General features: G+C 37.4%; 3 protein-coding genes across 3 annotated transcripts; 2 read left to right on the top strand and 1 right to left on the bottom strand.

Annotated features, from left to right (window-relative positions):
* The first annotated feature begins 3,202 nt into the window (after nt 1-3,202).
* LOC101887529 (adult cuticle protein 1) lies at nt 3,203-9,347 on the top strand. Its single transcript, XM_005189810.4, has 2 exons — nt 3,203-3,283; nt 8,847-9,347. The coding sequence occupies exons 1-2, from the start codon at nt 3,278-3,280 to the stop codon at nt 9,252-9,254; spliced, it is 414 nt and encodes a 137-aa protein (XP_005189867.1). The 5' UTR covers nt 3,203-3,277; the 3' UTR covers nt 9,255-9,347.
* An 8,756-nt stretch (nt 9,348-18,103) lies between these two features.
* On the bottom strand, nt 18,104-18,756 carry LOC101900280 (adult cuticle protein 1). The gene is made up of 2 exons (XM_005187883.4): nt 18,618-18,756; nt 18,104-18,556 (listed from the first exon to the last, which is right to left on the bottom strand). The coding sequence occupies exons 1-2, from the start codon at nt 18,621-18,623 to the stop codon at nt 18,245-18,247; spliced, it is 318 nt and encodes a 105-aa protein (XP_005187940.1). The 5' UTR covers nt 18,624-18,756; the 3' UTR covers nt 18,104-18,244.
* A 6,320-nt stretch (nt 18,757-25,076) lies between these two features.
* On the top strand, nt 25,077-25,697 carry LOC101900106 (adult cuticle protein 1). The gene is made up of 2 exons (XM_005187882.4): nt 25,077-25,205; nt 25,280-25,697. The coding sequence occupies exons 1-2, from the start codon at nt 25,200-25,202 to the stop codon at nt 25,589-25,591; spliced, it is 318 nt and encodes a 105-aa protein (XP_005187939.1). The 5' UTR covers nt 25,077-25,199; the 3' UTR covers nt 25,592-25,697.
* Nucleotides 25,698-27,794: the final 2,097 nt, after the last annotated feature.

Here is a 27,794-nt window from a genome sequence, read left to right as displayed (position 1 = left end):
AAACTTTGCCTTTGTCCTCCATCATTAGGAAAGTGGGTGCTATACGAAAACGTTGACAGATATAGCTCATCTCCGATCTTGGCCTGCCTACAGTCAAATTACAGCTCTATTCTAAATCTTAACACTTAACAATATTCCAAAGTGTCCGCAATATTCCATATCGAAAGGTGCCGTAATATTATGTTTTCAAAGAGATTTCGTTCTCACTGATAACTTAGAATGTAAGATTTGAGACAATTCCGTTGAATCGAGATAGGTTTAAGTTTAGTAATATCTCCCATATATATGTATATTAAAAACAAGTAAGCATATGTTAGAAGCCTCGATATGTCCAAATCCATTTTGGAAGATTTCACTTTTGAAATTATGTCACGGAGCACTGTCCAGATATTACCCTTAGCATTTGTGCTGTTAGTTGTTTTGGTCATTCCACAGCTCAATACGATCCAATGGTCATCAAAAAATGCTAGACTTATTCCCTGTCCTTAGCTCCCTTCTCAGGCGTGTCGATTGGCTTCAATTGTGTGATCAGGAATTTTTTTCAGTTTTTGGTTCATTTGAACCCCTAAATATTTTGCGACCATCACCAAAAGCAAAAGGCCCCTCTCTATCTCTAAATTTCCATTCATGTATATGGTTTGCTTGTCTACGATATTAGGCTATAGTATAGTCATAGACTATATATATAGTCATTTTGCTGTAAGTTATTTCCAGCTTTTCGGTAGAATGGAAATGTACGTATTTCTTTCACACAAAAGTAGTGGTCTATTCAACCCGCTGTCCTATAATCTAACTTCATGCGAGATTTTGTGTCCATTGTGTCCTTTGATTTCTTTATTTGTGACCTTTATAACGGCTGCAAAATCAGGAACATTACGGACATCTTTGAAAACAATAGGGATAGCCCCTGTGAAAATTTTCGCGAAGATCGGATGATAATTCCAATCTGTATGTAATAACCCCAACCTGTGTTCTAAGGTGCAAAAATATTACAAAATTTATACTTCAATATTATAAGTCAAATTGAAAAAATCTCATGCGATAAAAAATATGAAAAAATAAAAAATGTCACAAAATACTACAAAATCTATATTAACATCATTATTGGCATTCTTGTATGCGATATTTTATACTTTTATGCCAAGAGGGCATTCTAACTTGACAAAATTTGTCAAAATCGGTCCAGCCATTATTGAGATATAAGCATTCTAGCTAACATCCCCTTCCTTAGTATACATACATTGCATATATTTCTCCATATATATCCGATATGTTTACTATCAGCATCTACGTAACGGTCAGAATTTACCTGTTCGTCTACTTGTGATTTCGCCGGCTTAAAAAATATTCACGGTTTAATGGAAAATTTGACTTTTATTTAACACAACTGTTATTGATAGGAAGAAGAGGTGTTACATAATTTTTGGCCCAATCAAACTTATAATACCCCCAACACATAGTGTTGTAGGGTATAAATATTTATTGGAACAATAGATATGCTGGACCGAGTTTCGCCAAATGGCAAAATTCGGTTGAATATGAAAAAAAATTATCCAAGGTATATACAAATCTGAGCCGATCTCAATAAAATTTGGTAAAGGTATTTTCTAGATGTATCTGATCAAATCATGATATTAAATATCATTGTTGTGGAGTGAACATTACGCTTGTTTGGGATTTAAAACCCCAAATCGGATAAAACATATATATGGGACCTATATCCAAGTCTGCACCGATTTACATTTATATTTGAAATACTGGTTTCTTGAATGAATTCAGTCGTAATTTCCAAAATCAGTCTATTTGGTCTGATATTGGCCAATTGGTGCTCAATAAACCTGATATCCGTTAAAGATATGGGAGCTATATCCTAATCTGAACCGATCTCGATAAAATTTGACAGAGGTATTTGCGACCAGTATCTGATGTCCGGTATATCTGAAAAAAATGCCAATAGGGTTCGCCCTTGGGCCAAACAAATATCGTTTGGAAAATTTCATATCAAACGGATAATAAATGCGACCTGTATTTTGTTTGCAAAAATACATGGACAGACGGACGGACTGACATGCATAAATCGACTCAGAAAATGATTCTATGAAAATGCTCAATAGTAAATATTGGTCTATCTAGTTTCCTTCTCTCTGTTACAAGCAAATGCACAAAGACATAATACCCATACCACTATATGATGTAGAGTATTAACATTTAGGTTGGATTCAGAATCTAACAAAAAATGGATCTGGTTTTCCCTCTGAGACAACATCTATAAATGTTAATGAACTTGATTTGAATTGAAGAGAATTTTATAACTAAATTGTGTCAATTAATGTAGTATGCATCCATTGTAGTGCCTGGAGCTAGTCTCTGGAATCGATTTCAAGGTCCCATGACCTATGATACCGAATTGTGTGACCAAAACTATTTCATAATATATAATATATTTATTTTTTGAAAATATTTATCTTTCCATCTAAAATTTATAATAACAGTCGTCCATTATTTTCGTCCACATTTTCCGGAAACCTCATTTAAGCTTCAAAACTCCAGAGACTATTAGCGATTTTACTTTACGAGTTTTGTACATTTACCCTTATGAAGATTAATTTTATATCCAGTGATTCAATATCATTTGTTTTTGGTCAAGGTTCTGTGAGGCTTCAACGGCTAATGAACATTAATGACTAATCTTAATAACAACGATGTACTCCTGACTTATGCAATTGTATATACGTTTCAAGAACACCTAAATCTTTTCCAATTTTGTCAAAATTGACGTAGAAAATATTTAATTTTTTTAATATTCTCAGCAAACTGTTAGTAATGAAATCGACCGATAATGTTTTATTGGAAACTAATATGAAATTAAATTGAAATGAAAAAGCACGCACGTACACACGCATTACATTACACATGTTTGGAGTGGCAAAGAAATGGTTCGACTTATTCCGCAAGCATGACTAATTTCACTGAACCGGTTGAGTGGTAAACAGCTGGGCCCAGATGCAAAATTGAAGTTCAGTTTTTAGAGCAAAATTATTATGACGTATTGGCATATTTGCATTGAGTGCGACACATGGCTATGTGGGACATAAGACTTCCTGATTCGCTATTATTGGGGATTTTGTTGTTGTCTCAGAATTATGCAATTTTGCTATAAAAATATGGAGATTTGATGGTTACAAATCAGAATAGATTCTGCGTTCTATTAAGCAACACAGTTTAGTTTTCTCTGTAGACACTTGTCAATCAATAAAATCACCTTTTTTTAACTAAAATGAAAGTAAGTAAGAAAATAATATTTTTAATACCAAAATTAAATAATATTTTATTAGCTGTTTAATTTCAAATTAATTTTCATTAAATTGCGTTAATATTACATATTTGTAACACGGGTGATTTTTCTCCTCCTTAGGTAGTGTCTACTACCTCTTAATACGACTTTGTACTTCGTACATAATGTCAAAGGTAATGACATTTCCTAAGGAGTGACGTTTTGTAATTGCCGCCTTTACAGTATTCTACCGACTCTACGAGTACTATCAAGCATAGGATTACGTCCTACTGCTAAAAAAACCCTTTGTACGAAGGTAATATTGTTCCACGAACAACCACCCAATAAAAATACACAGTCCACTACTCTAGTTGGAAAAAATATTAATCCTTTGTGTTTTTATTTTTCTCCAATTTCTCTATTTTCATTTTGCTACGCAAACATTGGTCCGATCGACCCGGATTTTACGATCTGTCTCCTTCCTTCACGAGGAAAAACAACAAAGCAACGACTGTTTCGCAGCAAAAACATTGGATTCTACGATCCATCTCTTTGCCTCACCGAGGATAAAACGACTACGTCGTCAACAACAACAACGGGATCATCGATCACCACCATCACCTCTAATAAAATTACATTACATTTTTATTAAACCGCCACAACAAAGGTATGTACACAGTGAATTACGTTCAAAGTGACATACCGAACATTGTTATTGTTGTGTTAATAAAACAAAACAAAGCCTTCGGTCGTTTTCAACAAGTTTGTACGTCCGTCCGTCTCCCATGAGATTGCCGTCGGCATTCATTTCAAGCAACAAAACATCACTAATATCACAATTCGATTTGTTTACAACAAATCGCATACACAACCACAGTCACAGTCATTTTGTATTTCGCTTTGCCTAATAATTTCATTTTTAGCACATTTCTTTTATATTTTTTGTTTGTACTACTGCTTTTAGCATAAATTTTTGTTGTGTTTTTCATCTTATTGTATGTTTGTAAAACACAACAACAGCAATATAAAACAGTAATTGTTGTCATCACTGCTGATTGTTGGTTCCTCTTTATTTACATATTCGTGTAAATAACAATAGTGACACTCACTGATAAATGATAGCTGATCACATACAATAGGTGTGTTCACGATCATTTATCATAATATATTTATTGAAAAATTGAAAGTGTCATTTGCAATAAAATTTTGTGTTGATTTCTTCGAATATCAACCAATAATAAAATTTTGTTTGTGTCTCCGATACAATACACCCTACATTCGGTATATACATACATATATGTGTATAGTAATATTTTATTAAATAACGTTTAATACAAATATTACTATTTATTTTTGCAAACTCTTTCGAGAAAACTGTTTTGTTTCTTGCTTTATTCTGAACGACTGGAAGAGCACAACTAACGGTCCGTGCACCCTACCATCGGTTTTAGTGATTTTCGTCACATTTTTGAGTTTTTCGACTTTTTAAACATTTCCTTTACATTTTTTTGTCGGTAAGTGGTATTTACGATACCCTGCCACGAACTGTGTGTATTTTACGATACACTGTTAACAATATAAAATACACTGAAAGAAAAAATTTACAATTTTTGAGTTTCTTTATAATATTATTTTACTTTTTGTGGTTTAATCACGCTAAACCTCAATTATAGTCCAAGACTATTATACAATCAGTGTATTTTCATTAAACAAATATTGATTTTCTTGACATTGCGTGTCGTTTTAAAAATATTTTACGCATTTTCGTGTAAATTAAATTACAATTTCTTTATTTCGCTGCAGTTTTGTATTCTTCGGCTGCATTTGTTTTTCAAACAAGACATTACGTGTCTAAATAAACATTATTCATTTGTTTTGCTTCTGATTTGCATTCAAAATGGCACTCACTCCTTTGGATTTATTCATCCGAGCTACTAATGCTTTGGTAAAATTTGATGCCAATTTCAGTTCCCAACGGGACGAAGAGCTCGATGTTTACATCCTAGAATTACAAAGAGCTGAGGTCAGAACACTATGGGATAAAGTGAAATTCCAATTTGAAAAGTGCCTCGATTACCTACATGAAGATAAAAATTCTAATGAGGACGACATTTCAGCCGCCGACATCAAATACGATGTCGCCTACAAATGTTTTTTAAATGTTCTAGCGTCCATTAATAGAAAGTTAGGCGGGCTACGGGCTCCGCCTGAGTCCCCTACTGTAATTACACCAAAATCTCATGTAGGTAACCCTTCAATACCTCGTTCCGAGGATACAGCGACCGTATTAAATGCTCCGCATCGATCCGAAACTTCCCAAAATTCATCTTTCACATCCAGTGGAAATGAAAATTCCAGTCACAGGTTAAATTTGCCACCCTGTGACATAGAAGTATTCAATGGCGATTTTCTTTCCTGGCCTACGTTCAGGGACTTATTCTCTGCCATTTATATAAACAACAGCAGCATTACCGATATTGAGCGTTTATGCCATTTAAATAATAAAACCAGTGGCGATGCCCATGAAATTGTGTCTATGTTTTCGCTTACACACAAAAACTTTAGCTTAGCATGGAGTGCCTTGTTTTCTACTTATGACAATCCTCGAATTTTGGTGAACCACCAACTTAAGCTCCTCTTTGACCTTCCAGTTTTAGACAAAGAAACTAGTGCAGGGTTAAAGAAATTACAAAGAGGCATAAACGGGTGTATTTCGTCCATGTCTAATTATGATGTGCCGACAAAAGACTGGGATCCTATTCTAGTTTTCCTGTGTCTTCAGAGGTTACCTAAGAACTGCGTGGTGCTTTGGGAACAAAGCATAAAGAACAAATCTTCTTTGTCTTCGTGGAAAGATTTGGATCACTTTCTTACAGAAAGGATCCAAACTCTGACCTGCTTACGTGACATTAGGGGCATCGATTACGTCGAACCTCTAAACAATGATAAATGTTCCCTTTCTACGAATGGTGCAACGAATACATCAAATTCCGTCACGGCCCAAAGTGCCCCTCATTTCTTTAAGTTACCTCGTACATCCTCGCCTAAATCATGTGCGCTTTGTTCACGACAAAGGCATCATCTAAGAGTTTGTCATAAATTCCTTAGACTTTCAGTTCCTGAAAGAATCAGCAAAGTTAAGAAACACTTCTGTTGTCTTAATTGTTTGTCTCACGGACATGAATCTTCAAAATGCAACAGCATTTACAACTGCACTATATGCAATAAACGGCATCACACGCTGTTACACATCGAGGCCACGCCTCAATCGTCTCCGACGACTTCAAATGTTAGAAGGCTAGATCAGGTAATTCTACCTACTACTTCTACCAATACTATATCAGGGTCTTCAAACCGACAGGCATTTCATTCCACCCAGAGCAGAAAAATATTGTTAGGTACAGCTATGGTGCATATTGTGCACAACGGTACTACGTACCCAGCTAGAGCCTTAATAGATCCTGCTTCAGAAGCATCTTTTGTTTCTGAACGTATACGAAAAAGATTGGGTGTAGGCGCGAATAACGTTCAAGCTTCAATCTCGGGGGTTAGTGGGTCCGTTTCACAAATTTCCCGTAAGCAATGTCCCGTTCGTATTAGTTCTCCATTGGATGCTACGCAGACAATGGAAACTAATGCTCTGGTTCTGCCGACAATTGCAGAAAATCTGCCATCATTTTCCATAAAACGTGACACCATTCCGCAATTGCCAAATCTTCGTTTGGCCGACCCTGATCCTTTTTCTTCTCGTCCCGTTGACCTACTATTAGGGGCAGATCTTTATCCGAAGATTCTGCTACAGGGTACACGTACCAACGTATTAGGTTCATTGATAGCGCAGAGCACCGTCTTCGGCTGGATCATTACTGGTCCCATGCCAAACTCCCCTCTACAACCTTTTGTTTAGGGATTCTCCTTAGATTAGGGTAAAAGACTGGGGACTTTGAGTCACTTTTGCTCACATCTTTCCCTACGGACGCTATTTCTCCATACGTTTTAGGTATACATAGGTAAGTTTACCTACCGAAAACTTTAAGATTTCATCGCCTACACCTGTATTTTCTACTTGCTACGCAACTATTGGTCAACGACCATCTGGATCGACTACGTCTTCTTTTTTCATTTGTCACGCAAATGACTTCAGTCCGCATAAACAATGGCTATACGGCCGCCTGTACTTAATTTTCAAAGAGGCATCCCATATTGTTCACGGGGAATATTTTGAATGCAAAATCTTAAAGCAGATGCTACGCATCTATATTTATATTGCTGGATCACCGATCCATAATTCACATAAATATAACCGAATGTGAGGAGCAAAATTTAATATTGAAAACGGCACTTTCGTCCGACGGCCATTTCAATTCCTTTCCCACTCCTACGGAGTTAGTTATAGTCGATGTTTCGCGTCGTCTTCGCCTCCTCTCTACTTTTTCGCTACAAATTTGGAAAAAATTTAGTTTGATGGCCGCGTTAGAGCCGCGAAGCATCGAACTATACAGTTGAAAAACGACCTACGGTTTTGTGGTCATTCTGACTAAAGTTCGTTCCTATTTACATTTTCGCTTCCTCTCTAATTTTCATATGAGTTGGAAAATTTAGAATGATGGTTGCGATGATGGTGTGCGGATTACGTCCCATATACAATAAGGAACAACGATTTGATGGCTGCGCTGATCCCTGAAGCCCACGGCATACACCACGGATGAAGAGAACCTCCTTCGGAGAAGATGCAACTAAAAATCCGTCTTCGACGGTCCCTGGAGTTCCTCCAGGCGTTATCAGTGGTTTCGCCACATTGGACTCGACGAGTTCAACCTTCAACAGATCAGAACCTTATCGAGGCATTGCACGATCTTGCTCTACGAGCACATTCCTTCAGTTTTCATGTTACGATCGGTTCCTTTCGGGCATTGCACGATCGTGCTCTATGAGCTCGCATGAAAAATTGAAAACAACCTTTTTTATTTTTCTTCTTTTGTCCATTGTTTTCATGATACGATCAGTTCCTCCTCGAGGCATAGCACGATCGTGCTCCACGAGCACACATGAAAATAACTAACATTAACGTAAAATTTGCAACACGGTGAAATGTTGCAAAGGCCGGCGGAATGTTTAATTTCAAATTAATTTTCATTAAATTGCGTTAATATTACATATTTGTAACACGGGTGATTTTTCTCCTCCTTAGGTAGTGTCTACTACCTCTTAATACGACTTTGTACTTCGTACATAATGTCAAAGGTAATGACATTTCCTAAGGAGTGACGTTTTGTAATTGCCGCCTTTACAGTATTCTACCGACTCTACGAGTACTATCAAGCATAGGATTACGTCCTACTGCTAAAAAAACCCTTTGTACGAAGGTAATATTGTTCCACGAACAACCACCCAATAAAAATACACAGTCCACTACTCTAGTTGGAAAAAATATTAATCCTTTGTGTTTTTATTTTTCTCCAATTTCTCTATTTTCATTTTGCTACGCAAACATTAGCTTTTCTCTCTTTCGAGGGGAGCAGTGAATTAGGCAAAAGTCAATAATTTATTGTATTTTCCTTTGTTTTTTTAGGTATCCGCTGCTATTTTGTCAACCTTGGCCTTGGGTATGGGTGCCCAAGCATCCGTGTTGCCCTTGGTAACCGAAGTTGCTGGTAGTGGTCTTTCGTACACAGCCGTCTCTTCACCAGTTGTAGCTTCACCTTGGGCGCCATGGGGCCACCATTCTGTTGTAGCTGCTCATGTTGCTCCACCAGCTGCTGTGGAGGTACATGCTCCTGCTGTTGTTGCCTCCCCTGCTCCAGCCGCTGTGGCTGTCCATGCTGCTCCCAACGTTGCTGTTCATGCTCCAGTTGTGGTGCCCGCTGCTGAAGGTACTTATGTGGCCAAAACGCGTGGTGCTGTTCACACCGCTCCCCTGTCGGGTCATGTAAATTCTGTTGCCAATATTAATTTGGCTCCCGCTCCTGGTACCCTCTAAATGATGTGACATGGATAAAATTGTTATCTTTTTCATTTTAAATTAAATAAACCAATGATTAGAAAAAAAAAAAAACAATTGTCTATTTGGCATTCTGTTTGACAATGAAGATGTTATGATAAGTAAAAGACGTTTTAGTTCAAGATATCACAAAGATATAAATATTTCTGTAGAATAAGAAAAGATGCCATATCTTTTAATGGAAACTAAAGGATTATCCTAAAAAAAAGTTATTTTGCTCAAAAAAAAAAAAAAAATATTGAATGTTTATTTCACAAGCCATGACGTTACCATAAAAAAAGCAGTCAAGTTCGTCCGGGCTGAACTTTTAATACCCTCCACAATTTTTAAGGATTTGAAAACCGTTATATAGGGCCTATTTGCATAAGTAATTTTTGTCATACGAATTTTAAAACAATTCCGGCCAATATCATCAAATCATGAATCTTGAAACACTTCCGATGAATAATGTCGCTTATATCATCAAAATACCGAATAAAGGGAGGTACCGTTATATGTGGGCTATACGAAAGCGTGGATAATGGCTTCCAATTTTAAGAGTTATCTTATTATTATATAACAATTAAAAATCACCTGAGTTCGGCCAGGCCTAACTTTTACTACCCTCCACCATTTGGATGAAACTTGAAATAAAAAAAAAAAAAACAAGTAAAAAAGTAGTAAGTTCGGGCGGGACGAACTTTGAATACCCTTTACCATTTGGAACGAATTAGAAAATTTTTAAAAAAATAAAATGTATTAAATTTTATTTTAAATCTACAATATCCAATATAGGAAGGCGCCGATATATGGGGGTATATATGATATTGTGGACCTATTAAGACAAATCTATGTCTGGGTGTAAAGTACTCACAAGGAACTCCTTGTGTGAATTTTCTGATAATTCCATTGGAAAAAGTGGCTAAAATCATCAAACTACCGAATATCGGGGGATACCTTTATATGGGATATATACGATATCGTGAACCTATGACGAACTTAATATACCCTCCATACTTTGTATGGTGGGGGGTATAAAAACTTAGAAAAATAAAGTTTTAAAGAAACCTGTTATATGGGGGCTATACAAAAACGTGGACCTGCATACGCGATTTTCTGTTATAGGTTGTAGTACCTTTTACGAAATTTGAAACAATTCCAGTACAAAATATAGCTGAAATCATAAAAATACCGAATATTGGAAGGTACCGTTGCAATATGGTACTATTTTGCAAATTTTAAACGCTACTGTTTCTCAAACATTCTACCCGCTTTGTCCAATTTTAGCATACTCTTTCCAACACTTCCGCCGATATCTCACGAATCAATGTTGCACGTTGTCTTCCAATGTGTCATTTGAAGCGGGCTCGTCCGTTCCTACAAAAAAGGAGTTAAATCGCACGATCTAGACGGCCAATTGACCGGTCTCGCACGTGAAATGAAATGTTCACCGAACTCGCTTCTCAAAAAGTCCATTGTCATGCGTGATGTACGGCATGTGGCACCGTCTTGCTGGAACCACATGCTATGCAAGTCAAGCTCTAGCATTTTGGACAAACAAAATTGGAGCTCTCATCCAATTATGCCACCATCCCATAAATCACGCAAAAGTATGACTTTTACTGTGTTGGGCGAGTTATAATTTCGAATGGACCAAAAGTTATGCAACACCTCGAAACATTGGTCCTGTGCATATGAATATTTATATGGATCTGTTTATACCCCGAGCTAAGTCGATCTAGCTATGTGTGTCTGTCCGTCCGTCCGTCTATGTTCACGCTAGAAGTCACAATTATATGCAAATGACCGATCCTCGCTAAATTGAAAATGGAGGTGGGGCTGGGGTTAGAATAGAAGCTTATTGTTTTTGGATAATCGCAAACATTTTACGGGATTGTTATGGATCAAAAACAGACAAATTTCCTGATTTTGCAGTTGTTCTACAGACTACAATTATCAATAAATCGGCGGAATACCTACCTATTTGGTTGATTATCGGACAATATTAAGCGGGTAAAATAGACCATAACTTTTATGTAAAACTATGGTGGATATATTAATTTTGTTATTCCGTTTGTGCAGGTCCACGACTTCGTATAGCCTCCATATAACGGTACCTCTATATATCCGGTATTTTGATGGTTTTAGCTACATTATTCACCGGAATTGTTTCAAATTTGGTATTTGAAGTTTGTAATGGATACTACAGCCTATGACAGAAAACTGTCTATGCAGGTCCATGTCTTCATATAGCCCCCATATAACGGTACCTCTCTATATCCGGTACTTTGATGATTTTAGCGACATTATTCACCGGAATTGCTTCAAATTTAGTATTAGAAGTTCGTAAAAAATACTACAGCCTAATACAGAAAATTGTCTGTGGAGGTCCACGTCTTCGTATAACCCCCATATAACGGTACCTCCCAAAATTCGGCATTTTGATGATTTTAGCGTCATTGATCACCGGAATTGTTTCAAATTACGTATTTAGAGTTCGAAATTGAAACTACAGTCTGTGACAGAAAATTATCTATGCAGGTCCAGGTCTTCGTATAGGCCCCTTATAACGGTACCTCCCAATATTCGGTATTTTGAAGGTTTTAGCGTCATTATTCACTGTAGTAGATTCAAATTACGCATTTAGAGTATGTAATGGGAACTACAGTCTGTGACAGAAAATTGCCTATGCAGGTTTAGGTCTTCGTATAGGCCCCATATATCAGTACCTCCCTATATTCGGTATTTTGACGATTATAGGTACAATACTCACCGAAATTGTTTGATATGTCGTATTTGAAGTTAGTAATGGAAGCTGCAGCCTGTTACAGAAAATTGTCCAGGTCTTCGTATAGCTCCGATACAACGGTAACTTCCTATATACGGAATTTGATGATTTTAGCTACATTATTCACCGTTTATTTCAAGTTTCGAATTTGAAATGGTAATGGCTAATGACAAACGTCGTACAGACCCTAATATAACGGCTATATCCTGTATTTTTAAGATGTTAACAGAATTTTTGGTGAATGTTATCTTTTTCGAAAATTTGCAAATTCGTTCCAAATGGGTATTCAAAGTTCGGCCCGGCCGAACTACTTTTGTAAGTCTTTCTACACCCAACAAAACTATGTGTTGAGGGTATTATATACAGGGCGCAATTTTCTGATCCTCACGATATTCCGCATGTTCTTGAAGACGTATATTTAGGGTTTTTTTCCGATATTGCAGTCGCTCTACAATGCACAATTGAAAACAACAAATTTCGTGTGAAATTGATTTAGTACACGATTCCAAGGTCAAATAACAAACGTAACATTTGTGCGGGGTTGTATAGCATTATTTCAACAACGGATTCTCCCAAAATGGATTTGTACCAATGGGGCTTCTAACATATAATATTGTTGTAGGGTATCACACGGTCGTCCCCGCGCCGCTATAACCATTGCTTACTGGCCGATCTTCGTTCCAAAATCCAAAATTGGAAGTCCAAATCCATATTGGCAGTATTGGCTTTTGAAATTAGGATTTTGACTAGGGACATTTGCCCAATATTTATGCACACGTTCGGGCTGTTAGTTGTTGTGGTCCATTTAACAGCTAAATATAATCCAATGGTCATCCAAAATGCTATAATTGTTCCCTGTGCTTATCTCTCTTCACAGGCGTGTCGATTGTCTTTAATTGTGTGATCGGAAAAACATTTATGTTTTTGGTTAATTTGAACCCCTAAATATTTTGCAATCATCTCCAGAAGCAAAAGCCCCTCTGTATCTCCAAATTTAGACTCATCTGTATGATTTGCTTGTCTGCGATATTTGGCTATATTCGTCAACGAAATCAACATAAAAGAGCCAGAAGTTCGCCTTTTGTGTATTTCGAATATCGCCTGTAAGTAATGTTGGTATTTTTTCACACAAAAGTAGTGGTCCATTCTATCCTCTGTCCTAACTGTAACTTCATGCGAGATCTCGTGTCTTTTGGTTTCTATTTGTGACCTTTATAACGGCTGCAAAATCAGGAAAATTTTTAGTTGTTGGTCCATTTCAACCCCTAACATATTGCGGACATCTTTGAAAACAATAGGCCTAGCCCTTCTGAGTCTAACCCTACCCTTGTGAAAATTTTCGTGAGGAACGGACGATAATTGCACTACTTATATAATATCCCCAACCTGTGTTGTAGGGTGAAAAAAATATTACAAAATATTATGAGTCAAATTGAGAAAATCGCATGCGATAAAAAATATGAAAAAATAAAAAAAATGTCACAAAATACTACAAAATCTATATTAACATCATTATTGGCATATTTTTCTGGTTTTTTATACCCTACAACACTATGTGTTGGGGTATTATAAGTTTGATTGGGCCAGAATTTATGTAACACCTCGAAATATTGGTTTCCCACATAGGAAAGTATACATGGATCATCCTAGCTCGCCGAGCTGAGTCGATCTAGCTATGTATGTCCGTCCGTCCGTCTGTCCGTCTGTCCATGTTAATTTGTAATCACTCTACAGGTCGCAATTATGGTCTGATCTTCACGAAATTTAAAATGGAGGTGGGGTTAGGGTCAGAATAGAAGCCTATTTCTTTTGGAGATGATCGCCAAATGTTTAGGTGTTGAAATGGACCAAATACTGAAAAAATATCGGATTTTGCAGTAGCTTTATAGGTCGCAATTATAGACCAATCGGAATTTCGTATGTAGCTAGAGTTTAGGGCAGGGAAGAAGCGTACCAATTTGGGTGGTCATCGGATAATATTTAGCGGGTAAAATAGACCATATCTTTTGTCTTGAAAAAATTCAACATTTTTCATTAAACCGCGAATATTTTAAATCCCGGCCAAATCACGAAGCCATGACAAGGTTACTTCTGACCTTTACATTGATATTAATATCCAACAAATCGGATATATAGCAAAATATTTGCGATATATATGTCTATCAAAGAAGATATGCTTGAAAGATCTCTTATATGTCGAGAACGGCTGAACTGATTTCGAAACACAAAAACGCCTAAAAAATCGCATAAAAATATCTCTCTAAAGATGAAAATATTGATTTTGTAACATTTTCTCATATTTTTTTTTAATTTTGGCAAATTTTCATTTTGAATTAAACATTTGGTAATATTTCTACAGCTAACAAAACTAAGTAGTTAGGATATCAGTATATCATATACAGATCGCAATTATAACCCGATCCTTACGAAATTTTACATGGGTATAAGATGAGGGTCAGAATAGAAGCCTACTCTTTTTGGAGATGATCGCAATATATTTAGGGGTTGAAATGGACCAAAAAACTGCAAAATAGTCAGCAGGTCGTAATTTTCGCCCGATCCTCACGCACATTGCACAAGCCAAGCAGTTTTGGATGGCCATCCAAAAATATTCAATGTGCGAAATAGTTTACCAACTTTTGTAGACAAAATACAAAAATGTCCATTCCAGTGACTCTTTGGAGAATTCACAAATACAGGAAAGACGCACTTCTGACTATTTCGTTAACGCTGATTGCGTGGAAGAATATAGTCAAATGTCTGTATCTCATATAGATGCGTTTCAGTCAAAAACCAATAATAAATGTTAATCTTTTGCCACTTCTGAGAGATTATAGGTCTTTGGGAAATATTGGTTCCCGATCTAGGAAGACCATTTATGTGCAACATCTACCAATAAATTGGAAATGAGCAAATTAGTTAAAGGTGCTATTATTCGAAAATTAGAGAACGAAGCCTGATGGTTTTCTTTTATAATTTATCACAATATCTTGTGGAATTCTTTCGAGTACCTCGCCTATATAAACAGTATCGTTTATTAAAGTGTTGTAGGGTATTCAACGGTCGGCCCCGCTCGACGGTAGCGTTTGCTTGCTTGTTTTTATACCCTACACCACATAGTGGTAAAGGTATTATGTCTTTGTGCATTTGTTTGTAACGTGGAGAAGGAAACGAGATAGACCCATAGTTACTTTTGAGAACCTTCATAGAATCACTTTCTGAGTCGATTTATGCATGTCAGTCCGTCTGTCCGTCCGTCCGCCCGTCCGTCCGTCCGTCCGTCTGTCCATGTATTCTTGTGAACAAAATGCAGGTCGCATTTATTATCCGATTGAGATGAAATTTTCCAAACAATACTTTTTTGGCCCAAGGACGAACCCTATTGAAATTGGTGAGAATCGGATCAAATTTAGATATAGCTCCCATATATATCTTCATCCGATTTCGGGTTAAATGTGCAGCAAATGGCCAATATCAGCCCAAATGGCCCGAATTTTGGCACATGTGACCGATATTAGCCTTAAAGCAAATACAACAAATTTGGAGAAAATCGGTTCAGAAACAGCTATAGCTCCCATATATATATATTCATCCGATTTCGGGTTAAATGTGCACCAAATGTCCACTATCAGTCCAAATTACCTGAATTTTGGCACACCCAACCGAGTTCGGCATAGAAGCAAGTATATCAAATTTGGAGAAAATCGGTTCAGATATAGCTATAGCTCCCATATATATCTTTCATCCGATTTGGTGTTTAAGCCTCTCACATTAGTAATATGCACTCCACAAGAATGATATTTGGTACCAGATATAGGATACAGCCCAGAAATAGCTGTTTGTAATTTTATCGAAATCGGTTCAGATTTGGATATAGCTCCCATATATATCTTCATCCGATTTCGGGTTAATTGTGCACCAAATGGCGGATATAAGTCCAAATGGACTGAATTTTAGTACATCGGACCAAATTCAGCCTAGAAGCAAGTGTATCAAAATTTAGTGAAAATCGGTTCAGATATAGATATAGCAACCATATATATGTTTCATCCGATTTAGAGTTTTAGTCCCATACATTCGTAATATTCACTCCACAACCGTGATGTTTGGTACCAGGTATTAGATGGAGCACAGGAATAGCTGTTTTAAATTTTATCGAAATCGGTTCAGATTTGGATATAGCTCTCATATATATCTTCATCCGATTTCGGGTTAAATGTGCACTAAATGGTCAATATCAGCCCAAATCACCAGTCTAGAAGATAATACGTAAAATTTGGAGAAACCCGGTTCAGGGATAGCTATAGTTCGTAAAATGCACGATAGAATTAGATAGATTTTGATTTTGTACCAAATATCTCATAGAGCTCTGAAATGCCCTGTATAAACCTTTTTACGAGAGCTCTACTAAATATGCATAGTGGTGTAGGGTATCATATAGTCGGCCCCGACCGACTTTTGAGCTTTCCTTACTGGTTTTTTTTTAGATTTTATACTTTTATGTCAGGAGGGCATTCTGAATTGACAAAATCGTTCCAGCCATTTTTGAGATATAAGCATTCTAACTAACATCCCCTTCCTTTGTATATACACATTGTATATATTTCGCTATATATGTAACCGATATATTTACTATCGGCATCTACGTAACGGTCAGAATTGAACTGTTCGTCTATTTGTGATTTCGCCGGGATTAAAATTATTCGCGGTTTAATGGAAAATTTGACTTTTATTTAACACAAATGATGTGGCCTATTTCACCCACTAAATATTACCCGATGACCATCAAAATTGGAAGATTAAGCTCTAGCCGCATGCTAACTTCCGCTTTGATTGGTCTATAATTGCGACCTATAGAGCAACTGTAAAATCAGGAATTTTTCAGTTTTTGGTCCATTTCAACCTAAATATATATATGCGATATACGATAGAAATAGGGTTCTATTCTAACCCTAGCCCCACCTCCATTCTGAATTTCGTGAAGATCGGGCCATAATTGCGACCTATAGAGTGATTACAAATTAACATGGACAGACGGACGGACATACATAGCTAAATCGACTCAGCTCGGCGAGATAGGAAGATCCATATATACTTTCCTATGTGGGATACCAATATTTCGAGGTGTTACATAATTTTTGGCCCAACAAATAGTGTTGTAGTGTATAAAAATGTAAAAGTTATGGCGTTTGATTTGTTTGCAGTTTTTCTATCTCACCCTGTACATTTTTCTAGGCTGAATTCGGTCGGATGTGCCAAAATCAGGTCATTTGGACTAATATTGGTCATGTGGTGCACAATTAACCCGAAATCGGTTTAAAATATATATGGAAGCCATATGTAAATTTGGACCGAAAAAATATTTCGTCTCAATCGAATAATAAATGCGACCTGCATTTTGTTCACAAAAATACATGGACGGACGGACCGACGGACTGACATGCATATATCGACTCAGAAAGTGATTCTATGAGTATCCACATAAGTAACTATGGGTATATTTCGCTTCCTTCTTCATGTTACAAACAAATGCACAAAGATATAATAACCTTTCCACTATGTGGTGTAGAATATAAAAATATCGGCTTCATCCGTTCATCCAAAACCAAAATGTTTCAAATTTATTACCATTTAGTACATTTCGGTCTCTAATTACGCCTATCCAAAACCAAATTTATATACCGAACTTACTTTCCAATCTTGATTCTCATACCAAATTTCAAATTTTTAGCTCTATCAGTTAATACCAAATGGTATCATTTTAACACTTTTCACAACCATAAAGTTCGAAAATGTTTCTTAAGCATTTTCAGATTTCTAGATCATTGCGTTTGTCAACTAAAAATTACTGATACTCTTGCAAAATTTCAAGATTCTAGCTTCAGCCGTTTCGTTTGGACGTTGATTATCGGTCAGTCGGTCAGTTATTTACTTATATTGATGAGGACACTTGCTAGTACAGACGTTTATGGAAATGTATTTTTTTTTTTGGCAAGGAATATGTTTTTTCGACTTACCTATATGTCCTTGGTACCATATTGTCAAAATAATACCTTGGCCATTTTTCCTTTGACTCTTTCATCAAGTGATTGCTTTATTCGATAACATTTATGAATACGTGTGCTATAATAAAACTAAAAGAATGAAGTGCAAGATGATGGTTGTGGAGTATCTGTTCGGGTAAATTCAATCCGCAAGAGATTTAGAGAGTTCCAGGAGCTGGAGCAAGATTAACATTAGCAACCGATTGCAAATGACCATCCAAAGGAGCAGTGTGGACGGCACCACGAGTTTTTGCCACATAAGTACCAGGACCGGCACCAAGAACGGGAGCAGAAACGGCAACACTAGGAACACCCCAAGGACCCCATGCACCCCAGTGACCAGCTACAACAGGTCCCGAAACAGCAGTGTATGAAAGGCCACCACCAACAACTTCTGGTACTCCCCATGGCAATACATATGACTGGGCACCCAAGGCCAAGGCCAAAGTGAACAAAGTTGTGACAGCGAACTGAGGGGAAACCAAAAAAGGATATTTGAGGTTATTACTCAAAATTTGTAATCCAACTTACTTTCATGTTGTTAAAGAAGACTGTGTTTCTTACTGCTGATGGCTTGAACTCAAGTTCTGATCTGATTTAACTCCATGAAAGGGAAATTGTTTTATATCCATTGGTAAGCTCAGCTAAGACCGCAAATTGCCTTAGGGTTGGGACCACATGAGTGTATTCATCGTGTTTTCTATTTGCGTCTGTATTCTATAGAAAATCATTTATTTTTATTTTCTTGTACTATTTATGCGTCAATTAAAGACATGCCCGCAGATTGCAGTTGCCGGCTGTTTGACTGACACCCATCCCTCCAGCCAGGGTGTGAAATATGAATTAAAAATTATTAGCTTTACAAATGCTCATATTGAGATTGTACATATGTACAACATTGATTTCTATAATTACACATCCGCAGTTTGTAATTGCAAATGTTGATCTAATTACTAATGTGAGTTCTTTACCTTAGTTGTGGGAAGTTTAGTGCGGCGAACCAGCAAAAGAGAAAAATAATAGAGACTATTAACCCTTCGAAAATTTTCAATGTGTAATAAAATTAAAGGGTTTTTATATAATGGAAAGAATTGGAATTATGTCAGCGTAAATGTATTTTTATACCCTCCACCATACATAGTATGGAGGATATATTAAGCTCACCATCCCGTTTATAACTAACAAAGTACATATATATTCTTGATCAGCGTAAAATTCTAAGACGATTTAGCCCTGTCTGTCCGTCCGTCTCTTGTAATCACGCCAGAGTCAAAACAAATAAAGATAGGAAGCTAAAATTTTGAAAAGATCAGTCTTTTGTCTGCAGACATGTCAAGTACGAAAATGGGCTATATCGATGCACGATATCGAATATCCCCTATATAACAGTACCCCCGATATTCGGTATTTTGATGGTTTTAGACAAATTGTTCAATAAAATTGTCTGAAAATCCACACAAGGAGTTCTTTGTGAGTACCTTACCCAAGGAAGAGAATAGATCCACGTTTAAGTACAGGGTTGTCCATATTCGACGGACCTTTGGGCCCATTCCAATCGGCGAGGCTTGTCCGCAGGCAACATTCCTTGCGTCAATTGAATGCAAATCAATGCGAATAATCCGTTGTAAAGTGAACCGAGCCATGCCCAACTGCTGAGAATGGCGTTTTTGGGATGTTCTTGGGGACCTCTCAACACTGGCTCGTACGGCAGCGATATTCTCGGCCGATCGCCTTGGTCGACTTTTATATGGCCTCTTCGGATTAGAAAGAGCTTTACCAGTCGAAAATTTTTCGTATAAACGCTTAATGGTATTCTTAGAAGGCGCACTTCTCACATTATTATACCCTCCACCAAAAAAGGTATGGAGGGTATATTAACTTTGTCATTCCGTTTGTAACTCGTCGAAATAATCATTTTAGACCCAACAAAGTATATATATTCTTGATCAGCGTAAAATTCTAAGACGATTTAGCCCTGTCCGTCCGTCTGTCCGTCTGTCCGTCTGTTGTAATCACGCTACAGTCTAAACGAATTAAGATAGGAAGCTAACATTTTGCACAGATCTCTCTTTTGTCTGCAGGCAGGTCAAGTTCGAAGATGGGCTATATCGGTCCACGATATCGTATAGCCCCCATATAACGGTACCCCCGATATTCGGTATTTTGATGATTTTACCCACATTTTTGAACGGAATTGTCTGAAAATCCACACAAGGAGTTCCTTGTGGGTACTTTATACCTCAGCAGAGAATTATCTATATAGGTCCACAATATCGTATAGCCCCCATATAACGGTGCCCCCGATGTTCGGTATTTTGATGATTTTACCCACATTTTTGAACGGAATTGTCTGAAAATCCACACAAGGAGTTCCTTGTCGATACTTTATACCTCGGCAGAGAATTATCTATATAGGTCCACAATATCGTATAGCCCCCATGTAACGGTACCCCCCGATATTCGGTATTTTGATGATTTTACCCACACATTTCAACGGAATTGTCTAAAAATCCACACAAGGAGTTCCTTGTGGGTACTTTATACCTCGGCAGATAATTGTTTATATAGGTCCACAATATCGTATAGCCCCCATATAACGGTGCCCCCGATGTTCAGTATTTTGATGATTTTACCCACATTTTTGAACGGATTTGTCTGAAAATCCACACAAGGAGTTCCTTGTGGATACTTTATACCTCGGCAGAGAATTATCTATATAGGTCCACAATATCGTATAGCCCCCATGTAACGGTACCCCCCGATATTCGGTATTTTGATGATTTTACCCACCTTTTTCAACGGAATTGTCTGAAAATCCACAAAAGGAGTTCCTTGTGGATACTTTATACCTCGGCAGAGAATTATCTATATAGGTCCACAATATCGTATAGCCCCCATGTAACGGTACCCCCCGATATTCGGTATTTTCATGATTTTAGCCACATTTTTCAACGGAATTGTCTGAAAATCCACAAAAGGAGTCCCTTGTGGGCATTTTACCTTCTCAAAATGAAGTGTCTATGTAGGTCCACGATATCGTATATCCCACATATAACTGTAACCTCCGATATTCAGTATTTTGATCATGTTAGCCACGCTTTTCGATGGAATTGTCTTAAAATCAACACAAGTAGTTCCTTGTGAGTACTTCACCCCCTGAGAGAGAATTGTCTATACAGGTCCACGATATCGTATATCCCCCATATAACGGTACCTCCCGATATTCGGTATTTTATGATTTGACCCACATTTTTCATCGGAATGGTCTGAAAATCCACACAAGGAGTTCCTTGTAGGTACTTTATACCTCGGCAGAGAATTATCTATATAGATCCACGATATTGTATAGCCCTCATATAACGGTACCCCGGATATTCGGTATTTTCATGTTTTTAGCCATATGTTTCAACGGAATGGTCACAAGAGGTTCTTTGTACACAAGGGGTTCTTTGTGAGCACTTTACCCACCGACAGAGAATTCTCTATATAGGTTAACGATAACGTATAGCTCCCATATAACGGTACCCCGCGATATTCGGTATTTTGATGATTTTAGCCACATTTTCCAATCGTATTGTCTGAAAATCCACACACGAAGTTCCTTGTGAGTACTTTACACGCAGACATAGATTTGTCTTTATAGGTCCACAATATCGTATATCCCCCAATATATCGGCACCTTCCTATATTAGATATTTTAAAGATTTTAAAAGAATTTTTATTGGATTTTATTTTTTGAAAATTTTCTAATTCGTTCCAAATGGTGGAGGGTATTCAAAGTTCGGCCCGGCCGAACTTACTGCTTTTTTACTTGTTATTTTTGAATTTGTTTTATTTTTTAAGGCAATATATATTCGTTTATAAAATTTTGCATGCGTACAAAATGAAAGTGGTTGCGAAGCGCACCTGCTGATGTTTGGTATTTTGATGATTTTAAGAACATTGTTGAGCGGAATTGTTTGAAATTTCGTGTTTGAAGCTCGTAGTATTACAACCTATGATGGAAAATTGTATATGTGTGTCCAGATCTTCATATAGTTTGATGATATTAGATACATTATTTACCGGAATGGTTTCAAATTTCATATTTAAGTACATAATAGGTACTACTGCCTGTGAAAAAGCAGTAAGGAAAAAGACGGGCGGGTCGACTATATGATACTCTACAACACTATTCGTACTAAGTTGAGCTCCCGTAAAAAAAGTTTATGATGGGAATTTAAGTGAAGTACAGGGTGAGATGAAAAAACTGCAACCAACTTCAGACTGATGTCATTTCGAAGCCTCTCGTCCGACAGCTGTTAAAATTATTCCACTGACAACTCATTATATTGTTTACAAGCGTATAAAAGCATTTTGGTGAGAATTTACCAGAAAACAATTTATTCGATATGGAATTCAAGTGTGATAGTGTGCTTTCTTTATATGTGGTTGAAAACCCCAAGTGGCTATCGTTAGAGCACTCCAGCATTTAAATGTGAATAAACCTTTTGTGTCTCGTACCATCGCTCGTTAACGTGTGCGATTTGATCGAAACCCGCATCGCAGTGGCCGAAAAATGACTCGTGAGCTGAACATATCGCAATATTCACCTCGGCAAATATGAGCCATTTAAATTTCAAAAATTGCAAGAACTTACACAGCAACATAAAGAAAATAGACCCAAAAGAGCTAAAGGTTTGCTTCGCTTGGCCGAAAGTGATGAACTGCCGAATTTAGTTTTTCACGATGAGAAAACATTCGTTGTCCAGTAGTTTGTAAACAAACAAAATGATCGTGTTTACTTGCCAAAGAGGTCAGCTGAAAATGTGCACCTTCGGTTTGCCACAAGAACTCAAGCGCCGGCCATGGTAATGGTGTGGGCCGCCATTACAGCCGATGGTCGCTCTCCGTTCGTTTTAATCGACCGTGGCATCAGAATAAATAATAAGAATAAATACCGAATATTATCGCAAACATATTCTGGAGGGTGTATTAAAGCCTTGGGCACGCAAACATTTTGACCGCAGGCCTTGGACATTCCAACAGGACTCAGCACCATCTCACTCAGCACGTGCCACCCAAGAGTGGTTAGAAAATGAGGTTCCTCGCTTTATTCCACGCACAATGGCCACCAAAATCTCCGGATAACAATCTGTTAAACTACTGTTTCTGGAGTATTTTGGAAAGCACCTCAAGCAAGCGCTGAGCCTATCTCGATAAAATTTGGCAGATGTATTTTCGAGCTGTATCTGATGTCCGGTATCAAATATCATTTTGTGAGGGCATTTAACACCAAATCGAATGAAATATATACACGGGAGCTATAGTTATATGTAAACCGATTTTCTCTAAATTCGATGTACTTGCTGCTATACCAAATTTGCTCGAATGTGCCAAAATTCAGGTCATTTGGTATGATATTGGTCATTTGGTGAACAATTAACCCGAAATCGGTTATGGGAGCTATATCTAAATTTGAACCGAATCTCCCAATTAACCGATTTTCACCAAAATAGGGTTCGTCCTTGGGCCAAACAAATATTGTTTGCAAAATTTCATCTTAATCGGATAAATGTAACCTGCCTTTTGTTCACAAAAATACATGGACATGGTCGGACGGACGGACTAACTATGGGTATATTTCGCTTCCTTCTCCATGGTACAAACAAATGCACAAAGACATAATACCCTTACCAATATGTGGTATAGGGTATAAAAAGTGTACAGTATTGCCCATATTCGACGGACCTTTGAGCCCTTTGGGTCCATTCCAATCGACGAGGCTTGTCCGCAGGCAACATTCTTTGCGTCAATGCGAATAATCCGTTGTAAAGTGGACCGAGCCATGCCCAACTGCTGAGAATGGCGTTTTTTGAGATGTTCTTGGGGACCTCTCAACACTGGCTCGTACGGCAGCGATATTCTCGGCCGATCGCCTTGGTCGAGCCTTACCAGTCGAAAATTTTTCGTATAAACGCTTAGAAGGCCCACTTCTCAAATTTTTTTAATGTTTTAAAAGCACGTTGAGTTTTCACAATTGACTTCTTGCAAATTTCAACTATTTCATGGTAAAAATCTGCTTGGACTGACGCTTCAAACGCGGTATGTCATTAGCGATGTGACATCTCTGTCAAAAGTTATGGAGTTGCCAGATCGGTCCGTCGAATATGGGCAACCCTGTATATGTACGTCTTCGTATAGCCGCCACGGTTGTCCTTTGAGCGTTATTTTTCGACGGAATTTTTGTAAAATTTTCAATTTCCTTCAAATTGGTGGAGTCTATTAAAAGCTGGGCCGGCCAAATTTCGATGCTTTTTTACTTAGTTGTTGATATTTTCTACCTTAATTGAAATTTTTAGTTATTTCCATGCGCCAATTAGAAAGTAAACAGTAAGAAAATACAAAAATCAAGTGGTGGCGACTACATGATACCCTACACCCCTATGTTTAATAAGTTGTTTAATAAGTTTAAGAGTTGCACGTAACATATAAACGTTTACATTGTGAAGTGGTTCGGGTCATATAGTCGGCCACGACCGACTTTTAACATTTCTTTTCTGATTTTATGAGAGCCTTAACTATTCTAAATTTTAGCCTTTTGTTGAGGAGGTATCAGAAATTGTAGGTCGCTAAGTCCCATATTCACAGTAAATCTTATGTTATTAATTCCCGCAACACAATGTCCATTTGTTGGACCATTAAAATTCCATTAAATAAACATGAATGTTCATAGAAATAAATGAAATGCATACCATTCTTACACTGACTAATTTTACGTATCCGTCACCATTCCAAGTCTTACCTATTCGTCACACAATTCCGTCAATTGTTGCAATGACATGTACAAACCCCACCAACACCAGCAGAATTAAGATTTCATAAATGTCATAATTAAAATGTTTGAATGATTTTTCACGCTCGACCGCCTCATTTTCTTTGCGCGAGAAATGGGTAGGAACGGCTGTATGACGATTGGTATGCCAGGTGTGACACTTTCGCACTGTTCTAATTTCACTATAAAAATGCGAGGAGAGTATGTCAAGAAATCAGATTACTATCTGCACTTGCCGATAAAACTCAATCAAACTATTTCAGTTTTCTTACCGAAATACCAAAACAAAATTCTGCAACATGAAAGTGAGTATTAGGGACAATGGACACAAGAAATTGTCGGTTTGATTTTGTAAATATAAATCTCTTACTTTTTTCAGTTCTTCTTGGCTATCATTGCATCCTTGGCTTTGGTCTTGGGAGTTCAATCCTTCGTATTGCCCTATGGCGTTCCCCAAGTAGTCGGTGGTGGTCTCTCATATACTGCCGTATCATCTCCCTACTTCCCCTATGCTGCTCATGGTCTCGGTGTGCATGGCCCAAGTGTTGCTGTCCACGCTCCCGTTGTTGTTCCAGGTGTACAGGGAACCTATGTTGCCAAGACACGCGGCGCTGTTCACACTGCTCCATTGGAGGGACACCTGAACTCTGTGGCCAATGTTAATGTGGCTCCTGCTCCCGGAACTCTGTAAAAGATTTGTGGAATGAAATGTACATAGGGGGTATTTTAAGATTATCAGAGAAACGATTTTATAATTATAGAACTTAAATATAAAACAAATTTGCAAATCAAAACAACATTTGCCTATTTTTAGCTTAGGAAAAGATATACATGGTGGGATAAAAAAACGGCAATAAAGTCAAACGCCATAATTTTTACATTTTTATATAAAGTTTCTCATTCCGTTTGTAACACCTTGAATTTAAGTCCCCACAAAGTACATATATTCTTGATCAGCATAAAATTCTATGTCGATTTAGCGGTGTCCGTCCGTCTGTCCGTCTGTGGAAATCACTCTAGCTTCCGAATGATATGAAGTACATTTATAAAATGTTACTCAAATGTAAGTTATGTCCGCAGGACTTTTGGTATTGAAAATGGGCCATGTAGGTCCACTTTCTGATATAGCCCCCCATATAACGGTACCTCTCGATATTCTGTATTTTGTTCATTTTAGCGACATTTTTCACCGGAATTGTTTCAAATTTGGTATTTGAAGTTCGTAATAGATACTACAGCCTAAGACAGAAAATTGTCTGTGCCGGCCCACGTCTTCGTATATAGAATTTTTAACGGATTTTATTGTTTTTGAGAATTGAACAGTGTTGGCATGTTTGTTTGGGATACCGAAGTATTTTGTTGTTGCAAAAATCGTCAGGCTTAATCCCATTATTGTTGTTTTTATAAAACAACATTTGTTTATTAGTGGAGAACGATGGTGATGTTTACCAGGGGGTAAGGTAGGGAATACTTAGGTTTCGGAAAGAGCCACCAATCCTCATCAGTTCCGTTGTTTTTTGCCTGGGATATTCTCCCCAGAAGTTATTTAAAATAACTCCTATGACAAAAAGACTTTTTTACCCTAGTGACGAGATCGTAAACTCAACAGAAGAGGAACCAAAGAACTATATAAAACTAAAATTCTTTTGGAAAATCTTTGAGAATTGCCAAATTCATTTCAAATGGAGGAGGATATTCAAAATTCGTCCCGGCCGAACATACAGCTTTTTACTTGTTTTTTTTTTTTAAATTTTATTGAATGAAAGCAAAAAATGTCGGAAATAGCATCCAATTTTAGAATAAGTTTAGATTTGTTCGAATTGGTCACCTTTGGCACAAATTATGGCCTTCAAATGGCCAATGTTGCTCTGCGGTATTTTGGCCCATTCCCGGCAAAGCGATTGCTTGAGATGATCGACACTTTGGTATTTTTTAGTGCCAACCTTGCATTCCAAAATACTTCAGGCACAATAGTCCAACGGATTGGTATCCGGATATTTTGGTGGCCATTGTGCGCTGGAAATGAAGCGATGAACCTCATTTTGTAATCTTAGGAGGTGCATGTTGAGTGCGATGGTGCTGAGTCCTGTTGGAAAGTCCAAGGTCAGCGGCCAAAATGTATGCGTGCCCAAGGCTTTAATACACGCTCAAGAATATTTTCGCGATAACATTCGGCATTTATTCTGATGCCATGGTCGATTAATACGAGCGGAGAGCGACCATCGGCTGTTATGGCGGCCCACACCATCACCATGGCCGGCGCTTGAGTTCTGGTGGGCAACCGAAGCTGCACATTTTCAGTTGACCTCTATGCAAAAAAAAAAGAGAGAAAAACAAATTCGGCAGTTCACCACTTTCGGCCAAGCGGTGTAAGTTCTTGCACTTTTTGGAATTTCAATGGCTAACTCCGAGCTCATTTTTCAATATTTGCCGAATGGAATATTGTGATATGTTCAGCTCACGAGCCATTTTTGGGCCACTGCGACGCGGATTTTTCTAAAGATTTTATAAAATTAAAAACTCCAGTTATTTTTATACCAAAAAAAAAGAAAAAATAAATAAAATAAATAAAATAAATAACGTAATTAGAATTCAATAGAAAAATGGTGGCATGTCATAACGTCCAGGGTCATAATGTTAATGCATAAGGTCCACATAAAAAAGTGTTATATCGTTCATAGACATTGTGACACTTTTGCCAACGTCATAATGTCCATATACCTTATGACACATTAAAAATAAAAAAAATATGGTATAGAAGTATTTATTCTAATTAATAATTTTATTGATGACATTTATACCCTGCAACACTATGTGTTGGGGTATTATAAGATTGATTGGCCCAAAAATTATGTAACACCACGAAATATTGATTTCCCACATAGGAAAGTATA

Source organism: Musca domestica, unplaced genomic scaffold, assembly GCF_030504385.1.
Source record: "Musca domestica strain aabys unplaced genomic scaffold, Musca_domestica.polishedcontigs.V.1.1 11, whole genome shotgun sequence".
Lineage (NCBI taxonomy): Eukaryota > Metazoa > Arthropoda > Insecta > Diptera > Muscidae > Musca > Musca domestica.
This window is presented reverse-complemented; position numbering and strand designations above follow the sequence as displayed.